Source organism: Pezoporus occidentalis, unplaced genomic scaffold (assembly GCF_034315485.1).
Source record: "Pezoporus occidentalis ecotype Australia unplaced genomic scaffold, CSIRO_AGI_Poc_V1 ctg8, whole genome shotgun sequence".
Lineage (NCBI taxonomy): Eukaryota > Metazoa > Chordata > Aves > Psittaciformes > Psittacidae > Pezoporus > Pezoporus occidentalis.
In genome coordinates this window covers 138132-160432 of record NW_026916158.1, presented here as the reverse complement: position 1 = coordinate 160432, position 22301 = coordinate 138132, and the positions used below count along the sequence as shown (strand labels likewise).

At 37.8% G+C, this 22301-nt stretch overlaps 1 protein-coding gene across 5 annotated transcripts in view; it reads left to right on the top strand.

The window, feature by feature from the left end:
- Nucleotides 1-22301, top strand: part of SLC9A9 (solute carrier family 9 member A9) — a 196923-nt gene that overhangs the window by 145643 nt on the left and 28979 nt on the right. For all 5 annotated transcript variants that reach the window (XM_062603253.1, XM_062603254.1, XM_062603251.1 and 2 more), the window contains one exon: nt 1657-1736. In XM_062603253.1, coding sequence (XP_062459237.1) covers nt 1657-1736 — 80 coding nt within the window. The remainder of the gene's footprint in view (nt 1-1656; nt 1737-22301) is intronic.

Genomic DNA, 22301 nt, shown 5'->3' with positions numbered 1-22301 from the left:
CATTAGTGCAAGAAATACAAGCAGTTTCAGGTCAGGACCAGGAAATTCTTAGAGAATTATACTGTCACGCAGACTTCTTGTCCACTGCTTTTATACAGGAACAATTCGTGTTCCAACATGTGGAATCTTTTTCCCACAAGAGGAAGCTAGATATACAATGAGTTTGGAAAGAGGACCAAAAACACTATGGCTTCCAGAAATATTAGTAGTCAAACCAAGGATACCTGGGCCATTTACAGCTTTCCTCTGTGTTGCACTTACTGGCTGCTTGCTGCAGCCCACTCCACGATACATGTGTTTCCATACCTGTCCTCTTTCTCATCTTTATCCCTGTCCACCCTCATCCTTCACTTTCTTTCTTTCAGTGTTCTTGTTGTTCTGACCTAACATAGACCTTCCCTGTCATTAAACATCCTGCTTAAATGTTTCAACCCCTTTCCCCATCTGTATCTATCCTGCCAAAATGCACTATCAGATATGAAGGTCTTGGAAGAGTGTACTGCTCTGTTAGGGGTTAGTACCATCTTCTTCTCTCCTCCAGCCTCCCCAGTTGCTACGGGAAGTTGTGAAAATAATCAATTCAGTAACACGGAAATGAAACCCAAAAATAACTTTTGGCCTATTTGGTACATTTGTAAGTTCACTGTGAGCAGTCTGATATTAACAAAATCGTAACTGCTACAATAAGGTTTCTGTCTCTATATAACCTTAGTCAAAATTCAGTGAAATCAATGTAACAGTTCCTATGCACAGGTTGGCTTGGAACCTTACTGTTTTGAGGATCAGACCATTGACATTATTATCATCAGCCAATTTACATGAATCCTAATATATAACAGGAAATGTTTAATATATTTCTAAAGCATAAAAAATAGATAAATTAAGTTGCATAAAGAAAAATACTCCCATTAAAAGAAAAAATCTAACTTGCAGCAAAACACAAGCAAGATGATAATGAAATATCCTTAGAGAACTGGCAAGCCCATTCCTAGTTCCATTCTGCCACTAATTCTTCTGCTAGTGCTAATGCCATGCCCAGAGAATAACACAATTAGCTGTCTTTGTACAGCTGTTTCTAATGTATCATTCTGAATAACGATCCTGAGTAAAAGGACAGATCCATCTATCTACCTGTGCAACACACCCCAGAATTAGCTTGCAGAATGGAAAGCAGTGTTTTCAACCTTGTTGACTCAAGTTATGGTCCTCCTGCATTGGAAAGAAGTACAGAAAGGAAAGTTGTGTCATTAGGATATCATGATCCTTTGGGGAATGACATTTTGTTAGACATACACAAATAGCGTCTGATCTTGTAGGAGTAAACTGAAGTAATCCTACAATGGCAATTAAATCGAAATATCCTTTTATTGATCTCAGAATACATTGCTTCTCAGCTGCTTAATAAAATTGATATCATCAATAAAAGTAAATGCTGCACTCTTACAATGAGTATATAGCAATGCTATATGAGCCAATTTGTTCTTGAAGTGATTCAGAGATGACATTTGTGTGCCAAAGAAGCTTTCTGAATTTGGGGAGAAAAAAAAAAGTGCAGTTTAATTGTAATTTGGTTTGACATGGGTTTTCTTAATATTGGAAGTCCATGTTTTATGTATGCTATAAAAATACTTTTCACTTCATTCATTTATTTTGCAGAGTGCATCTAACCCGGATAAAAATACAACCAAAGCCGAGAGTGCATGGCTGTTCAGAATATGGTATAGCTTTGACCATAAGTATCCTTTCTTCTTATAAACCCTCGGTGATAGATGTGTTATAACTGGCACCGTCAAAATGCTCAGGAATCTAATGCTGAAAACAAAAACGTAGTTTATTTTAATGTGTTTGGTAAAGAGATGTTGAAAGTTCAGAGAAACAGAAGGTCTAGAGAAGCTGGGCAGTGCAGTGGCACCCTCCTGATTGAGGGTATGGGGAGAGAGAACAAACTCTGCCCTACCTTAGTAGATACACGATAGGTTTATCTAAATAAACCTTTATAAATTCCAGAATAAAACTAAGTTCATTATTAATCAGCATGTAAATTCTGTATTTGGGAAACCAGAAGGTTGGAGGCTGAAGCAGCCCAGTGGCTGCAGCCTGACCGCATATTCAGAAAGCAGTAGCTACCAAAGAGAAAGTAAAAATAAGACAACACCGGTTTACCCACACTTCTTACAGGGAAAGATGCAACCCATTCTGAACATGTAGTTCCCAGGGGATAAATGCTCCAAGGAAGTCCTATCCCCTGGATTCCTGAGCCTTCCTGCTTCTATTCACATTCCTACTGAGGCATGTGTGTAGAGATCTCGAATATGGGTGGCTGATGCTTTATTCTAGAAAGTTTGGTTTTCCTCATCATTTGCATTTCAAGAAAAGTTTTGATTTTTTTTATATTGTTATATTATTTTAAATACTATTAAAAGAACATCCTCCCAAAACAAAAGTAGAACGTACACTCTTGGACACCCATACTGCACGAGTGCCAATGGAAAGATGGCAAAATCTAACATTCAAATTTACTGCCATTTTAAACTGACTCTGCAAAGGCTTTGCATAGCTATCAACAAGATCCCACAATAAAAGCATGCCCTAAGCCTTTCACAGAAATGTATGATGAATGTAAAAGAAGCCTATCTGCTAATTTCCATGCACATTGCTTCAGGAACTGAACAAAAAGATCTACCAGTAGTCTCTATAATTCAATAGCAGATCTATAGGTCCATTACCCTTCACTACTGAGTAGAGATTAATGTTCAGGCTACAGGTGTTTTTCTGATACCAGCTGCAGCAAACTAGGATGAAGTATTTCATCTGATAAAATATAACTCTTTGGGAATACGTTTTCCTTAGAGAGCTCAAGTGAAGTTACCCTTGAAAGATACTTTTGATGAAAAAAAAAATCTTTTTTGTTAAAATGAATGTATTGCCCAAGTTAATCTACCAGAGCAATCTTAAAGGCCAAAAAGCACTTAGCATTAAAATGTTTCACTAGAACAATTTTTCAAAAATACTTAGACATAGTAGGTGAATGCTCTATAAACAGGCAAAATGTGTTTAAATGTTAATGTTGAGTACCAGCATAACTGGCTTTAACTAACACCCAGTTCCACTTCTTTTTCAGAAGGAACAGCCTTTGGTTGTGGTATATCTCAAACCATAAGTCAGAAAGTGAATGAACAGGTGTATGAGGAGGGTGAAGGGGGAGTAGAAATTTGCTTTGGACTGAAAAAAAGAATAAAATGTGAAAGTAAAAACAGGACAGAGGCATGAGTTGAAAAAAAATACATTACAGAGACACAGGTAGAGCTAGAAAACAAGGGACAGATGCAGGAGGGAAAGAGAAATCAATATGAAAATGTCAACACACAAAATGAAAGGACTGTAGAAGGCACCAGAAGCACCACTTATCAGAGGTTATCCATGGTAGAGATCTTTAATATGGACGTCTTGTGCTCTATTCTAGAAAGTCTGCCCTTCCATGTATTTTGCAGTTCAAACAAATATCTTAAGTGATTTTTTTTAAATTCTTAAAAAAGAACAGATTTATTCATGTGTCAATCCCTCTTCCAGTCAAGTCATAATCTTTCTTTAGAATTGCAGAGATTATAACCCTGCCATTATCCTAAAATATATTTTTATTACAAATAATATTTCTCCATTTTACTAATCCTGAAAATATATGCCCATATACTTGCATAGAATAATGGTTCAACCCACTAATGCTGTGACTCACAGCTCTGAACATTCATTTGGAATGACTTCTTCTGAAAGACATTCTTTTCAGGGAGAGAGAAATTATCCACCCAAACTTTCGTTTGCCTTTCCCTGCCTAATGTTACAAAGCTCTGATGCAAAATTTAAAAGAAGCAATTACAATGTAGCACAGTGTTTGTGCCCAGTACAAGATTGCATAGACAATTACTGGGAGAGTTTTCAAAGAAAAGATACAGCAAAATAATAATCTGGTTATATACTTCGAAAGCATACAAAACTGCAACGTTTCTATAGTTTGACATTTGCTCTTAAACATTAACACAAATCTACCCACTCTTCTGGCAGTAATATTCCATATTCCTATTTATTTCACAAGGGAAAAGCAAGAGGGAGGAAATATCACTGAGGAAATAAAAAAAAAAGGTGTGCTGTCCTTTGCTGCCCTTACGAATGATTTTTCACTTTGGTCAGCAGCCTTAGGCAATGGCAACATGCCTCGCTAGGATAGAACTATACAACCACCCCAAAATTCTATTTGAGAATCAGATTTTTTTTTTTTATTCTGAAAGAAACAGTAGGAGCCTGATCCAGAGGCAGCTGGCTTCAATCAGGGACATTTTCTTTAAGGAAGTATCTTTGAATCAAGTATGGACACTTGAGAAAAGCAGAACATTCTCTGAAATCTAGGCTAAGAAATGTTAATATTGGAATAATAAAAATGAAGAACAGATCCTTTAAATGCTCAGAGGTATCCTCTTGGATTTTCATCTCAATTAATTTAAAGAAGAAAAAAAAAAATAAAATACTTGGTATGTGATAGTGGGGAAATTCCAGAACATCTACTTCAGTTTCTTAGGTTTCACTTCTTACAATGCATTACCATTTGAGGCTGTAGCTGTAGTGGAAAAGTGAGGGCATAAACAAAGGTATTTTAAGAATTTCATGGGGGGCACAGTGGGACACCCAAGATCTATATTCCAGCACTATATACATAGGTTTATACTGTTGTGTCTTTTCAAGGCAGATGTAGCCATATTTAGCAAACAAATGAATAAGTAGGTGTCATACAAGGGCAAGAGCCTGTGTTTATATAGGGCCACGAGGATGATCAAGGGGCTGGAGCACCTCCTGTATGAAGACAGACTGAGAAAGTTGGGGCTGTTCAGCCTGGAGAAGAGAAGGCTGCGTGGAGACCTCATAGCAGCCTTCCAGTATCTGAAGGGGGCCAATAAGGATGCTGGGCAGGGACTCTTCATTAGGGACTGTAGTGACAGGACAAGGGGTAATGGGTTAAAACTTAAACAGGGGAAGTTTAGATTAGATATAATTAGATATTCTTTACTGTGAGGGTGGTGAGGCACTGGAATGGGTTGAACAGGGAAGCTGTGAATGCTCCATCCCTGGATGTTCAAGGCCAGGTTGGACAGAGCCTTGGGTGAGATGGTTTAGTGTGAGGTGCCTCTGCCCATGGCAGGGGGATTGGAACTAGGTGATTTTAAGGTCCTTTCCAACCCTAACTATTCTATGATTCTATATTAGGGCAGAGCTCAATTAAATGGTGAGCAAAGTTGTCCTATTCCACAGCAACCCATGACAAAACTGTAACTTTGCTCCCAGAATTTTGCTTCTACCTTGCTAGTAGAAATTTGCTCTTAACTCTTCTCAGTCCAAACCTCTTTACTCGCTTCCTCCAGCAGATATCGTTGGGTTTTGCCTGCATCATCCCAAGACGTTGTGTACCTGACTAGACTTAGAACTTCTCTGCATAGGCCTGTATTTCCAGTTACAATCTACCACTAAAAATTTATGTAAAATATAATAGAAGGGTCTTGCAATCTTCACCAGTTTTTCCAGCTACTTCAGACTGAACTGTAATCATTTCTGGTTGAACACGATCTTACACAAGACTTTTTGTTTACTAAGGCTTCCTTTTCTCTCTGTATTCATATAATTCTCACTTCCTCATGTAAGGGCTGTTCTGCTCTCACTGGCTGTTCTGTAGCATCAGTGAGGAAGATGACTACAGTGTTCTCCCAGCTTCTCATGCTGTATACCAAGAGGACAGGAAGGATTTGGGATTGCCACACTAAAACACAGAAGTGCAAAATAACTGAACTGCAGATGAAAAAAGAGAGTATAATGTTTCAAGATCTTTCCATCTATAAATGTTCACCATCGTCCATAAAAGAGAAGCCTATGCTATGTTGCAGGATTATGTTGCAGGATATGTACTTTAATAGTACACACAGAAACATGCATTGAGAAAAAAAAAGTAGTTGCTGTATAACAGGAAAACATATGCAAGATTACAATAGAAGAAAGTAAGAAGGGAAGGAAGAGGGACAAGGATTTCAAATGCGTGGTAAGTTTCTTCAAATATTTAGTAAGTGTTAAATTGCAAGATACGGGTTTTGGGGCCACCTGCGGACAAGGCTAATCAATTTTTTTTCTGGCAGTGGGGTGAGGATGAGGTTGCATGTGATATGGTTCTCCAAGACTAAAACACACATGAGCAGTGAGAGGGAGCAAGAGAGATATGATGATTTTTTTTAGCTGGATAGTATGGATAAGTATTGCAGTGACACACCTACTGCAATCTCAGTACTGCTCCAAGCTACCAAACAGCAATGTAGCTAACTGGCACAGAGCTTAGCTTTTTTGAGCAGCTCACATGCACACTACCATGTGTAGAGTAGAAGTAAAACTTTCTCCTTCTTTACAGATTTCTTTCCAATCTGAGGAACTAACATTCAGTTCTACTGACAAGAAACAGGAGTTTGGGACAGAATGAGCCAATCCTCCACAAAGCAACTTGTAGAAGTGTTTCTGCTTGAACTGCAGTTATCCATCATCCAGATGCATTCCTTTCAGTTTAAAAGAATGGTTGTTTATGTCCTTTGCACTTACCCAAAATCAATCAGCCAAAAGGAATTGCATTATTTGTAGACTTCAAGAGTTTATCCTCCTTAACTTATCAGGGCACTGATCATTTTATTTCTCCTGTGCTTTCTATGTGGATAAAACAGACATAATGGCTGCCTATGAAGTAAGATAAGTACTATTCTGTGCCTGTGCAAAAATGGAAAAGCTACTAAAAGCAAAAACGAGTTCCAGGGTGAACTGGCAATCAAAGAAAAGTTCAGCGTTTTATGGTCTGCAGCTGAATTTTCCTTATGGGATGACCTGCCACTCTCATATCAGAGATAGATATATTTGGAAAAAAAAGACAAGAGACTGTAAAAGCATACATGTGCACACCATTTGCTTTTATCTGCTGGACAATTAAATATTTCTTAATTACTAATATTCCAATTTGGTATTCTTTGTCACTTGAGTGACAAAAGCAAAATAGCACAGAGTGTCCTAGTTTTGGACCAGAACCTCATTTTGCTAGACAGTTTTTAAACACAGAAAAAAAATCTTATTTCAGAGACACTCCAGTCTAATTATGAATTAAGGAAGCATCAGATAATGTGATGTAAGCAAATTCAGGTACCACACAGTACAATGAGGGTACAGATTAGTATACAAAAATAATAAAGAACTGGCTAGCAAGAAACTTAGATGTCATAGCATTAATATGCCTATAGAGCGCAAGAATCAGTTTTACAGGTGTTACAAATAAATCACAATAAAAACTGAGAGGAAAGTATAATTCTTACTAAAAGAATTACAGTGGCTATAACATGAACATGACACAAGAGCAGCTGCTTATATCCTAAGGCTTTCTCAAACACTGCAAACTGGAGCAGTACTGTATCCCCAGGAGGTATTTTATCATTAGCAACAATTGCCTGGACTTGGTTCAAAATTCATTCCACTAACAGGTTTTCAAGTACATGATCTAGAAAAACTCATTATTCTTTTTAAAGCACAGATAATCAGTATATCTGATTTGGTGCTACTTCCTGACCCTTTCCAAGGACACAAGATTGTTGAAACTCTGCAAATTAACCTAATAAATAAACATGGCTAATGATTAACCAGAATAATAAGTGACCTCAGTTTGTCCTCCATTCACAGAAACCTGGATAAATCAATCTTACACAATTCCATGCTGAATATGCAAGTCAATTCTTTGAAGATCTCATTCACGGCCAGGTATTTTTTATACGAAAAAATTACTAAACATGAGTTAAATACTCATTTTAGATTAAAACTCTTTTACAGATATTTGAGGTATCCTTTTCACTCTTGCATGGTACTGAGACATATGTAAAGATTATTTGTGATAGTTTCTTGATAATTTAATTACAAAATACAAGTCTTCGAATTCACCCTTTCCCCACCATGATCTTGAAGGAAGAAGAGAGATGCAGGAATTTTGATTCCGCAAAATATAATCAAAAGGAGATAAAGTGTGAAGTTTTTACTACTTAGATTTTTCATCCTGACACTAATATTCAGTACACAGCAGAAAAGTCTATTTACATGTTTAAAATAAAATTTAGGAAAAAGAAAGGGGGGGGAAGGGTGAATCAAGCTAGGGAGAAAGGTAACTGACAAGGAAGAAAACAAATATTAGATCCTTTTTCATGGTCTAATTTTATCTGATAGTTACATAAAATACAAGAACTAAGTAATTCTGGAAAAAGAGTTGGTTTTTGGTTGTTGTTTTTTTTTTCCAAAAGATTTCACTTGGAAGCAAAGCCATTATATCAAATTTCTTGATTTCTTTAAAGCCTTCATAGGAACACGCAGCACTTTTCCCTTTAAAGGAAGAAATAAAGAGACACATGGGGGGAAACTTTATGGGATTTTTTAAAAAAATCAATGTTCAAAAAAGTGGTTAAACAGTACAGGCATGGGACAAGTGGAGGAGAGCTTGTCATTATTGTTGCAATCTGAGAAAAGGGAAGTGCTTTAATGTGAAAAGAGATTCATCATAAAGTCCACAAAACCACAAATGTTTTGTAAGCTGTTACTGAATCCTTGTTGTCAACCATCAGAGACATGCTGGGCCAGGTTCTATTTTCTGCTCTTTGCATTGAATGATCATTGATTTTAGTAAGACTTTTGCATGGCGTCTGAGGCATTACCTGGCCTACAGCTTATTCTACACAACTCAGTGTAGAATTACGAGCTTTTCTGTTTAACATCCTAACTCGTTTGTCATAGCATACCTTTTATTTGTGCTGTTCAAGGGGGTCTCTCGATTTCTGATAACAACTGAATATAAAGACTGTTTCACAGACCACAGTGGCCCCAGTATAAATGCATTGGGCTTTATGTGATTGTTACCTTTTTTTAATGTAAAAATATATTAAAATGCTTAGGTCAGTCCCCTGACCTAAGTAATCTTTGTGCTACACCCAAGAGCTGAAATACCTGACCCAGTCCTCTCAGATTTACCAAGAGCCATTTCTGAAGCTGTTCAGCAGACCAATAGATGCTTACAAGTCTCACCAAGGGAGCACAGCACCCCATAAAACCAAGGCCTCAGTCAGGCAATCCAGCTTACATAACTGGTTTGTTGTTTGTTTTTTTTTTCCTTAATGTTATTTTTCAGCTGTATGAAGCCACTATAGCATGTTAAAGCTAAACTGCTATAAGATGTACTAAAGGTATTAAAGATGTACACTTTAGCACAAGAGAAATTCAGCACATACTCTACTGAGGCAAAACTAAGTGCAGAGGATTCCTCTTATAGACGTATTTCACAGGTGCTAAATTAATAGCTACTGACCAAAACCAAAATGTCCTGGCATGGACAAAAGTCACAACTACAAAAATTGCTGCATTTAAAAAAAACCCTTCCACTTCTGCAGCTTACTTCTATCTGTGCAGCTGTTTTAGAGTACCTGTCAAATCAAAATACAGAACTTGAATCAGCTGATCTAAAGCCCAGTAAAGTAAACGGACTCAGTTTATTGACCTCAACAAATTATAGATGAAGGCATTGTAGTATCTGATTTTACTGGTACATATTAATTACTATTCTGCATGAGAATATTTTATTTTACTTTATTTTTTCCTCTCCTCACTTTATTATTACAGCATACTGTAGTCTGATTGTACATAGCAGCAGAAGCCTAGGCTTGTACTAGTCCACTCAACCATGAAATTATAGTTTGTTGGCTGACAACACTTAACAGCACCCAGGAGACCTAAGTGTGGTATAACAGTACCGGAAACTTATAACACAGATTTAATCAAGCATAAATTAAACTTATTATTATTTCTCTTGCAGCCCTGTATGTGTAAAAAACTACTTTGCATTGCACCTGAAGTGGTTTTAAATATTTTTCTGCGTTGTATATCTTTCACTGTTGCCTTTCCAGTCAGTTAGCATATATTGGAATTCTTGGATGCGCATGCAGCACAGACTGCATATGTAATACCATCTATAAATGGCACTTCTTTTACAGCAGCAATTGTCGCAGCAAGATATTGTTGATTATAACATCACCTCAACAAGAAATTGATAATACTTCTTAATAAGGGTCTGTTATTAATGTTAAATTACAGTGGTATTACTGTGAAAGCTGTGAGACTGAAGGAATGCTGTATGATTAAGGTTACCACCAGGACTGCCAAAGGGCACGTTAGTGATTTTTTCCATTAGAAAGTATTCTTGAACGCTTATGGAAAGCTAGTGTCTAGATGCAAAAACCCTTAAAGACACTGACATGCTCCCCTGGTTTCAGTGGATGTGCATGAGGCTCTCAATACAGGTCTTATGTAGAAGCTCATTCTTTCGATTTTAGGATGGTTGCTCTGGAAAAAGCACTGTTGGTGTCCTTAGTTTGCTCTGGCAATGACAGCTTTGAGTTAAACTACTCTAACACACCCTAACAGCGTCACCAGTAAGGCTGAGGCAAATATGCGAATGTGTAAAGGGAAAAAAATTATTTGCCTCTGATTTTAAGAACACTCTAGCAATCAGTGATTCAAAATAATGCAATGCTTCGCAGCACAGAAACTCAAGAGCCGTTTTCTATTTTCTGATATTGAAGTAGGTGCCTGATTCACTAGAACACATGCATCATCATATATTCAAATATATTGTGGATCACCCAATCTTAGTACCAGTTCTTAATTCAGCACTTCTTCTCAAGGGGATGCTAAGGAAAGGTGGAGATGACAAATCACAAGAATGAAAATACTGGTTTAAGGCTGACAAGTTAGTATGAGGTATTGCAGCACATCATCACATCTTATGAGCTCACTTGAACTATCGTCAGAGGATGCAAAAGTCCAAAACAGGAGAAACAAAGGCTACATCTCACATTATAGTGCAAGCTTGAAGTACAGTGGAAGTCAGATTACATTGCCCATAGGAACATATTTCCTTAATTTAGATGCCTAAAAAAAAAAAATAAATAAAAATTAAAAAATCAGCTGTGGGGTTTTTTTGTTTTTTTTGGGGTTTTGTTTTTTTTTTTTTAAGTATAGACCTAGAACTCAGGATCCTCTTGACTTCTGTAGCTTTGAGTCATCCTAGCATAGTTTTCCTCTGTAAAGCCAGCACCACGTCTTCCAGCTGAACGTTTGTGGGCTTCTCAGTGAAGGCTGACAGAACTTACCATCCTGACCTGACCTTCTTTGTGCAGTGTGACATAGTTATTCATAGTAAATACAGCATTCGGATTAATATAATCTTCTCTTGCTGGCCCAGAAGCTAAAGAAATCTTGGTGACATTATTTTTAGAACTTTAGTATGCATCAAGCTGTCATAAACAGAGTCCAGTTTGATGTACAGATAAAGGTAATGAGCTGCATATCCAATTACAGGACCAGTTCAACTGCTCTGATAGCAGCATAAAAACTGTTACTTTCCAGTTTTAGCAACAGAAGGGTATATGAAAATGTTATGACTTGGAGGGTTTGGTCTGCAGCAGAATGGGACCTCACAATTATTATGAACTCTGTTATTTCTACTTTCAGAAAAATAAGCCATTCTTAAAGGTGAACAGTAGAGGAATAGGTGGTAGCACAGAACATTTGCAGATGCGTCCTTTTTGGCTTGGTCATAATTGGTCATATGGGTGTGCAGATGGACAGAAATAAAGATAGGTTTCAAAATAACAACTTTGACAAAATATATATTAGTTTACCTAAAAGATCATGAAAATAATACAAAAATTTAGTGGGTTCAATGTGCTGGAGCTGCATTTTCAAAAAGGGAGAAATCCCATCACAGAAGGTTCAAAAATGCATACCTAATTACATGAAGAAATGGAATAAGTATTTTGGACTGGTGTTACAGTCCTTTTAAAAAAAAAAAAAAAGAAAAACACAAACTTTTACTGTAAATATTTGTTTAAAATTTATTGCAAAGGTTGTATTATTTATGCAGACAAATTTTTACAGTGGGTTTTTCCTTTTTTTCCTTTTTTTGTCTTCCTTGTGGCTAGGTACTGAGAACACAGCTGTGCTATGAATGGTAAAATCTCCCTCCAGTTCTATAAAGTTCCTAGCCAGTGCTGATGGACTTTGAGTGTTTTGCTGTCTGTTCATTAAAAATTTATAGGGAGTGGGTCTTCTTTTTTCTAATCTGCTAAAAGCAACCTGGTGATTTTCTGAACTGATTCTTTAACCACATTATAGTACTTTAAATATTTAATTGTTGTATGCAGAAGTAGGGAAAACCAGTTGAAAAAATGAACCATTGCCCTACACTTTTTGAAACACATAATTTGTTAAAATAATCAATTGGCATTAACCATAATCTTGACATTTTAAACAGCAAGTTTTTGTTTCTTATAGCCTCATCAGTCAAAATTCTGCTTGGTACTACCTATTCTAAAGAATAGAAAGCTCCAGATTTGCAACTTTTGTAAGTAGTTCACGAAGTTCCTTGCTTGCTTCATTCTGTGTTTAGTACACTGCTAAGGAGGTGTGATCTAAACTCAGAGATGACTGTGATTGTTACACCAGTGTAATACCATTAACTTAAGCATAATCCATTACTCCTAGTTTACACCAGTACAAGAGAAGCTGTCAATGCATACAGCCCTCAAACTTTTCACTAAGCAGGTCTTTGAGTTCAGAATCTTAAGAGTCTCAGTAATACCAGATAAAACAAAGCATCCCTATTCTTGTCCACTGTTACCCAAAACTAGTGGGAAAGAAATTCCCTCCATTCATCACAGATTTAAATTGGATTCCTTGAGAAGAAAATGTGAGGAAAGTGGATTTTTTCTCAGCTATTGTGCTATCCTACATAGCACTTTGGTCATGAGACTGCTTATGCTTTCTCATTTTCCAGTAATCAGCCCTCAGTTGGAAGAGGGAGAGCATAGCCTTAGAGTACAGAAACCAGATTTAGACTTTAACTACTTATAGAACATCTCAAAGCAGTTTGAGGAATTTTGAAGAATAATGATAACCTCCCAAATATTTTCAGTGATAAAGATAAGAAGTGATAGACCCTTCTTTACTGGGGAAGTACAGAAATTGACTTTGTTCATAAAAAGCCCAGTATGATTTATTCGAAGATTGAGTCCTCAACAAAGATACAAAATAGTGAATGTCAGAAATAGTTAAGGCTTTGAAATACTTTGTGGATTATTCACTGAAATTTGCATTGCTACACAGCACAAACTATTTTTGGATTCTGCATAAATAGAATATCTAACATAGAATTACATTATAATGAAATATGCAATAATGCAATTCCCATAAAGTGCTTTTCATGTACTGCCAGCATCCAAAATTTTCAAATGCATAAGATATGATTATGCTTGCTGCACAAATAACTGCATATCAGGTTCATACACATTTAATTAAAACTTGAACATAAAAAATGTGTATATATTGTCTGCTTAGACATCCTTAAACTGCTATTGATATTTTGTGTCATGGTGAATATCAGTGGGAACTGAAGTGAATAAAGATGTAATTGGTCTTTAGGGCTTGGTCCTTCTAGCTAAGCTAGAAACTTATATTTTCTGCTATGCAGAAAATGCTATTTGTTAATGATCCATGAAAATGCAGATAAAGCAGCTCTGGAGCTGATTGTTCCACAGGTTGCTACACGAATTTAAAAAGATAATATAAAGACACTCTTTTTATGTTTAATTATCTGTGATACTCAATTCATTAATACCTTAAATCTTAAGAATAAAGAAAGAATAAAAATAATAAAATATATATACATGCATAGAAATATTGAACATCTTTTTCAACTGTTGTTTCCCCAGCTTTCATTCTCACTTATATAACAGTGCAGCAGGATTCAATAGAGAAAATATGGCTTCACAAAGGCTGGTCTGCATCTTGCCTGCTAGGATACATTTTTAGGAAATAGAAATAGTTGATTCAAACCCTCTTGAGCTAAGAGGAACCAAAAATCCTGATGTTTCCATTCCCAGATCAGTGCTTTAACACCTAGGCTATTATGTAAAAATTGGCCAGTAACTCACCTGGCAGCTGAGATTTTTTGGTTGAGTTCACTGCTGTCTTAACCAATTAGGGATGCTATGAGGACACCGAACTTATCATGACACTCTAGGAAATAAGGCAGAAATGAAACATCTCCACAACCCTCTCCAAATTACAGTGGTACTAAGATGTCCACCCCTGATGGTTCTCTTCCCACCCCAGGTTGCTTCTTAGCATTCATACAGATATGGTTAGGAACCTAAAGGGATTTTTGGCTAATAATGCAGGTGACTTATGGTTAGTCAAAGTCAGTGTAAAATACCAACTCTACAAAGTTTTCCTAACATAGATCTGATATATAAAAATCTGAACCAAACCTTGCCACACTCAGTCCAGACCCTTAGCTGTTCTTCCAAGAGTGCATAATACCCCATCATCACACAGTGGGATTTACAGTACTATCTTACTAATGAATTGTTCAGCTCAAACCTGACATAAGGCATAAACAAAGTTTGAAGTGTGATTTCATGCACAGAGTGGCAAGTCCAATCAATGCAAATGAGCAAAAAAGGCTACACATTTGCTAGCAAACAGGCATATGCTTGCTTTGTGGCCATGTGCAAGGTAATTGCAATCTGAAAACTGCACTGCACGAGAGCAGTGCCAAGACAGAGCTACTATCTCTTGAGTGCACATGGCAGGAAAAGACAAAGTAGGTACAGTTAGGAAGCTGTAGCAAATATCCATGGATTAGATCAGGTTGGAAGCTCAAGGCAAATAAGTCAGAAATACTTTCTCAGAAGCTCCTTGCAAGATACATCTGAGACCTGCTCCCATAACCTTCCCTGAAAGGTGTGCAGCTCTCTAGGGTGGGGAGGGGAGTTCCTGCAGCAGAAGCCTCAGCAAGACCTTGCCCTCAGAGCCTCCCTCCACCACAGCTAAGGAGATAGGCTATGAGGTTGTCACTACACCTCATATGAGGTTGTGGCCTACGGCCACACCACCCTGAAAATGCCCAATTTCATCTGATCTCGGAAGCTAAGCAGGGTCAGGCTCAGCAAGTACTTGGTATGGAGGACGATGGCTGAAGCACAAATACGGGGAGGCCTGGCAGATTGACTATATCACACTCCCACCAACCCACCAAACAAGCACCATGTGCTTACCACGGTGGAAGCAGCTACACTGATGGCAAAGCAACAGACAATACAGCTACTCCAACTCCAACAGCTACACCATCCTAGGGACAATTACAGCAGCTACTCAAACTCTGACTACAACAGACAACTCCAAGCACAGCAGCTACACCAACCCCAGCGACACACAGATACAGTTAGATATGGTTACACGCAGATATTTCCACTCAAACCTTCAGAGGTGAATAAAAAGAAAATTCAGATTCTGTAGAGAAGTTCATCAGCTGCAAATAGCTACGACTCAGTTTATCACAAACAATAACAGAACAGGAATTAACATTAACGAGCTAATGCTTCACCTGAGTGGGGGGGGGGGGGGGGGGTAATCTTGTTTCTAATTAATTTTGACAGATTGAATTTAATTGCTTATTTGCTTTGCATTTTACGCGCATGGGGCCCTCCCTGACTTCCTTTCATAAGCTTATATGCTGTCAGCACCAGCCCCTGTGAGCCCTTTTTCTTTTGAACATTGGAGAAGACCATTAAGTCCCTATTTCCGTCTGTTAAATATTTTTGCTCTATAAAAATGTTTTTGTTTTTCAACAAGGTTATCCTGCTTTTTATTTTGTTTTGCTTTTAATTTTTCAGATGTAGACGTTTTACTTCAACTCAAAAGATAACGCATAAGCTCCCATTTTGACTGTGGAGTACCCTCACTATATTCCTTTTTAAAAGCCTTCCTGTGTTAATTCTAGCTGAAGTACCAGAGGAATAGGTCTCTTATAGTGCTCTGCACTTTCTGTCAAAACACTTGCAAGAAACCTTTTTGAGACATTTCAGCTGGAATTAACAAGAGAAGACTGATTTCCTAACGTATGTGTTCCTTCTCCTGACAGAGTCAAGGAGACAGGCTGCTTCAGGAGAGAAATTATTTTGCATTCTTTCCTCTTTCTGCTGTATGAACAATTATCATTAATTTGGATCCTACTTGCCTGCAGAGGTGGGTGTAAGCTTCTCAGCAATAAGCATGTTTTAGAGCTACTGAGTGTCACTAACTCACTATCAAACAATGCTCAAGACCAGTTCTAAAGGGCTATGATCTATCACACAAAGTCAGGAGATTATTGGATTCTTCTATTTCTGTACCCTATGTCTTAATACCTGCAGTTTTGATGACTGCTGCTAGAGTGCACACATTTCAGGAAAATGGAAGCAAAAGAGGAGAGAGGAAAGTCTCCTAGAACAAATTTCACAGTAGATGAGAAAGAGCTTGGAATGTCAGGGGGCACAGTGATTCTGCACAGAATTTCAGCTAGTCCCCTTGGTCCCTGTGCATTAATTACACCTGTAAAAGCTGTGTTATCTGAGCATATGCTTCTACATTTCCACAGATTCCTCATTTTTACTGGAATCAAATATTTTTTCAGTTAAACCATCAATGTAGCATTTTCAGACTTTAAAGATGCCTCGTGACTGGCAGATTTTACCATAAGTACACACATAGTACAATCTGCATTTTTAGACTTCTTACATGACTGCTAAATGATGGGAAATAGATATATGCAAGAATCAAGCACAACCCTGTTCATAATTATTAGTTAAGCCATATTCAATATAATAAAACTCCAGACGGAGACATTTAAAACCTTTCTATTTACTGTGGCAAGGGTGTTTCCATAATTACACACAGAGCCTACCACCACTGTAATCACCCCTGTTCTTCCCCACAAGGACCAATTGCTGTGTTTTGATCTGATCTATAAGGGGGGAAATACAAGACCACATATTTAAATGTAGTTCTCTACCTTGAGCCTGAAAATTGCAAGCCAGCGAACTTGTGATTCAGAAAAGCCTGCTGTGGTATTTTCTCCATGGAGAAATCTCCATGGCAGAGAATAAAATGCTTTTCTCTGCAATGGTTGTTTTGATATGGCCAGAAAAGGAGAAGTGCTGCCCACTGCTCCATTAACAAAATTGCCTCTCGGTAGTCTGTGAAACTCCAAAGCAGCCTTGCTTTTTGTTTTTTCCCAACAAAAGCACCAAGCTGTTCTCCATTTGCGAATCAGCACTTCATTGCCACAAAACATTTAATAGCTTAGATTTTGTTTAGAAACTTTTAAAAGATGTTATTCTTCACAGTTCAAGTGAAAGTCTCAAGGTTTCCTGTTTCTTCATTTAGATATACTGTCAGCACAGCCGCTGCTTAGGAAATTGTAGCCTATATTACCAACAGGCTGTGACTAGCAGTCACTGGAGAAAGCAAATTGATAGTCTTGTGTGAATGGAAGCCTATTTTCTGGTTTTCATAAGCATTTGATAACGTCCTGTTCATGAAACATAACTTGCTCTTTGTTTCTGACATCTCCAGATGAGAGCATGTTCTGTATCTTACTAGATCTGACTAATGACTGTGACAGCTCTTGCCTCTGCTTGTAGCAGTGCAATGCCTGTTGTGAAAGCTGAGTACATTCCCTAACAATTAGCCCATGCTAAGCCATGCTGCTCCTGCACTGCTGTCAGAGCCCAACCTAGCTAACGTAACAGCTAGCAGAAGCTGCAGTTGCACCTCTGACAGAAGTACTAAGTATATCATTGAACCTAGAGGGTAAGAATAAGCTTTGGCATTTCACAAGCAAAACAATGTCCTGGCTCAGAAAACTGACAGCCTTTCAGGTACTGAGGTAAGTCTCTAGCCTGGGGAAATGAGAATGGGCAGAAGACTACATGATTTTCATAAGATGCATACATAGTAAGGTACGATAAGGTATATCCCCACTGCTGAGGGCACAGGGGAACATTTAGGGAAATACCTAAGAAGAAAGGGACAGAACAGAGGTACAGCTCACCCACTCCCTTTTCCCCCCCTTCTCAGGACAGCATGTGAAGCTAGTGAAATGCCAGCAGCTGTGCCCTGTGACTGTGTCTCCAGATGCAGCACCACCCCACTCCCCAGTGCAGGGCTTTAGTAAAACCAACCTACTCTATCTGTCAGGAAACAACTGAGCACTTGGAGTGCTCACACCAAATCACTGCCCCGGTAACTGGTGTTCTTTCTCTAGCACCACTACATGAGCTTGGAGTGAGTGAAGCAGTTTTTCTTTTCTTACCAGAATTAAGAATATGGATACCTACATTTTTTTTCCTTCAAAATTTATTTTTCTTTACTCCAGTGTTCCCCTAAAAGCAGCTCTTCCTTTTCTAAGATGAAAACTGGGTAAAAGTACAATTTTTTTCTGTGGGAGGCATATTTTAAAAGGCTGAAATATTTCCCAAATACCTTATTGGTTATGACCAGTTCCCACACCACTGATTCTGTGCCATGTGGCACTGGTAGATACCATCTACTCCTGAGAATGAATCACTTTGTGTAAGGACTGGCATTTTCACTAATTAGAAACCCTTCCATGAGATGCACATGCCAAAACAGCATTCAAGTTTGTTTTCATGCCGCTGCTACGTATCTTAATTTTGTTAATACTGCTTGGACATAAAAAACAATGTTATTGCACAGCTTCTATGATATTTGTTTTTCTCCCCTTAAAAAATTCTCTAGTTTTAGGAAGTAGATTTCACAAAATATGCAAAATCTTCAAGAATATCTGAATTAGAAACCCGCTGAAGTTTTAAGAAGAGTATCAGGAAGCCCCTACTTTACCATCTACTTAAGTATATGACAGAAGTTTGCAAATTAAAGGATCTTAGGCTTCTGTTCCCAGGTTCACAACAGTTTCACTGTGTAACTTCACAGAAGTTCCATTGGCCATGATCAGCACCACTGAAGTCAAGGGCAGCTTTTCGACCCAGTTTAATACACGCAGATTTGGGCTTTTTGGGGTCCCAATTTTCAAACCAAAGATCTGTAATACACGTATCAGTAGCACATCAGCACAGGTCTCAAAGCACCTTACAAAGTTTATGCTTTCAAAATAACCTATGATAAAAGTATTTCTATTCCCTTTTTGCAGCTGAATAAACCGCAACACACAGGAGTTAAGGTGTGAGTTGTTGACCCAGATATCCCTTTCTTCAGATGCAGTAACAATAATTTGTGCCTTTGCATTCAAAGATTATTTACACTTCTTATGATTTTATTTTCACAAGCTGTGGATACAAAAGTACTTGCCAAGAGATGGAAAAAATTGTGTTATAGTATACAGTCTGGAGAAAAAACCTAGAGTGTTTAAAAACAGTGAAAAAGAAAACAATAACTTGATAGATCACTATTTTGCTATTGTTCCAGCACTTATCAAAACTTTCTCATCAAATCTGGCATCATGAGAGAAACAAGCCACAAAACTCACTAGTGAGCAGTTCTTATGCTATCAGCATGCTGTCTGCAGGCAGGGTCACTGTTCTTGTTACAAAAATGTAGGCTGATATTTAGAAGAAATAACAGAACAAGAAGCATGTTTGACAATCCTGCTTTTGTGCAAATGTTATGCAACTGAAGAGAAGCAAAAAAAAACAAAAAAACACATTTCTTTCATAAAGATGAGAGTGATGAAAATGCCACAGTTACAAAAATGTAACTGTCACTGCATAAATGCAGAACTGAATGTTTCTCTATATACAAATACACATGCTGCTCTGTCAAAAGAAGGGTTTTTTCTTTGTAGTCCAGAGAAAAAAATAGAGGGGGGAGAAAATAATGAAAGCAGTTGATATAATAAAGCAGGTGGAAAAAAAATCTTAGCGCCACAATAGGTGGAAACATTTCCACTGCCTTCAGTGAAGTCAGGATTCCACTGTACCTCTGTGCTGGATTGAAAGCTTTTCTCTTTGAATACTGACTAGTGTTGACAGCAAAGTGTATTTTAAGTGACAACAAAAGGCAGTTTTCTAGCAGAAGGGATTCTAAATAAAGGTCAAGAAAAACTGTACATAAACTTGAGGTCAGGTTTAATATGGCCTTTTTGACATAAAAATAAGGAATATTCTTATTTGAAGCTTAAAAACTACAAATTTTGAAAGAAGTCTTCCTTGACCTACTTGTATGTGGGAGCCTGATGGTTTCAGAGGACTTCCTACTGGAGAAAAGTCTAATAGCGTCTTTCCTTTCCAAAATGCACACACTCACTAACATTAAAAGATCTATATTTTTATTTTCTTGTCCCCTGCAAACACAAAATACATTTTTATATGATATAAAAGGAGCATCTTACAGTAACTAAAAATATACAGACTCCCCAAAAATTGATTATTTCATTTACTGTTTGAAAATTCATGTTAGACCTCTTTTTCATTTCCATGGATTATTATTACATTTTTCTTCTCAGTCTTCTTTCCCTGTAAGGGAGAAAAAATGATGTATGTGTTTTCTGAGGGGAATGATTCACTAGTTTCTGCAGCCGGAGTGCCAACCTTCAATATTCCTGGAAAACCCAAATGAGCCCATATGGTTATTTGAGAAGTACTGTTCATTTCTTCATCTCTTCTCAGGTGACATTATTTATCTTTGCAGTAATCTAATTTGGGGAAATAGCTCTAAAGTACCACAGTTGGTAAAAATGGGACTAAGAATTCACCTTCTTGCGTTGTTCAGGTGACTAAAAATATTAACTATGCTTTGTCTTTACTAGATGACAAGTTTTCAAACAGACTGAAGCTTATGCAGAGCACCACTCAGACTCTGATTTATTTCACATATCAGGCTGCCACATAGAGGCTTCATAGATTAACGGAATAGATCCAAGCCCTGGCTCTTAACTAGCATCCCAACACTTACAAGAAATTCTAAAGAACATGGCACAGCCCTATATAATTAGCTCTTTTTTTAATCCCCATTTTATGAAATTTTTCTCAATTTTGCCTTCTTTGTGTCTTGTCTCAAAACAACTGTGTTTACCAGTAGGGTGATATACCTATGATGTGTGACCTTCAGCTATCTTTATTGTAGGCTAGATTTAGTTATCTTATCTTGAAATTTCTGGTGTGGCTCTGAATTCCATCAAAGATTATGATGAGAATCTCAGAGTTAAGTGATGTCTTCCTCATCTGCCCTTTTGTCATATTTCCGGGAAGCTGATAATACTGCCAATCTAAAACAAACTGCCATCAGCAATGTTGATGGAGTAAAATTTACCAGATTAAGAAAACTTTCTTGAAGAGAAGCTTGTTTTTCTTTTAAGTTTAAAGACACTGTGACCTTACACCATACTACGATGGCATGTCTGTAGCTGCAGTAATATCTGTCATATACAGATGAATGAGCTTCTGTTATTTTGATAGGTGTGAAAGACATGCATATCATGAACTTCACAACAGGATGGGTAAGAGGTATCATTCCACATGAAGTATCAAAAAATCATTTTCCATTCTTTTTGTTGGTTGACGAGAAACCAAACATGAGCCATCAGTGCGCGCTTGCAGCCCAGAAAACCAGCTGTATCTTGGGCTGCATCAAAAGGAGCATGACCAGCGGGTCAAAGGAGGTGATCCTGCCCCTCTACTCTGCTCTCATGAGACCTCACTTGGAGTATTGTGTGCAGTTCTGGTGTCCTCAACATAAGGACATGGAACTGTTGGAACAAGTCCAGAGGAGGGCCACGAGGATGTTCAGGGGACTGGAGCACCTCCCGTATGAAGACAGGCTGAGAAAGTTGGGGCTGTTCAGCCTGGAGAAGAGAAGGCTGCGTGGAGACCTCATAGCAGCCTTCCAGTATCTGAAGGGGACCTATAGGGATGCTGCGGATGGACTCTTCATTAGGGACTGTAGTGATAGGACAAGGGGGAATGGGTTCAAACTAAAACAGGAGTTCAGGTTATATATAAACAAGCAGGAAGAACAGTAACACTATTTTTTTAATGAAGATGCAGATAAACTACTTGCTGTGGTTTAAGCTTGGCTTAACTTTGATTGCCAGCTAAGTAGATGCAGCCGCTTGCTCACCCCCTCCTCTGGGTGAGATGGAGAGGAGAATAGGAAAAAAGTAAAACCCGTGGGTTGAGATAAGAACAAAGTAACTGGAAAAAAAATAATAGGAGTAATGAACAACTAAAACATCTGTGTTATTCATATTCTCAGACTAAAGCCAAAACACAGCACTGTACCAAGAAGAAAGTTAACTCTACCAGTACTAATTTAATATCTCTACTGAATAGGAGTATTTAATTGTTCCTCACAGG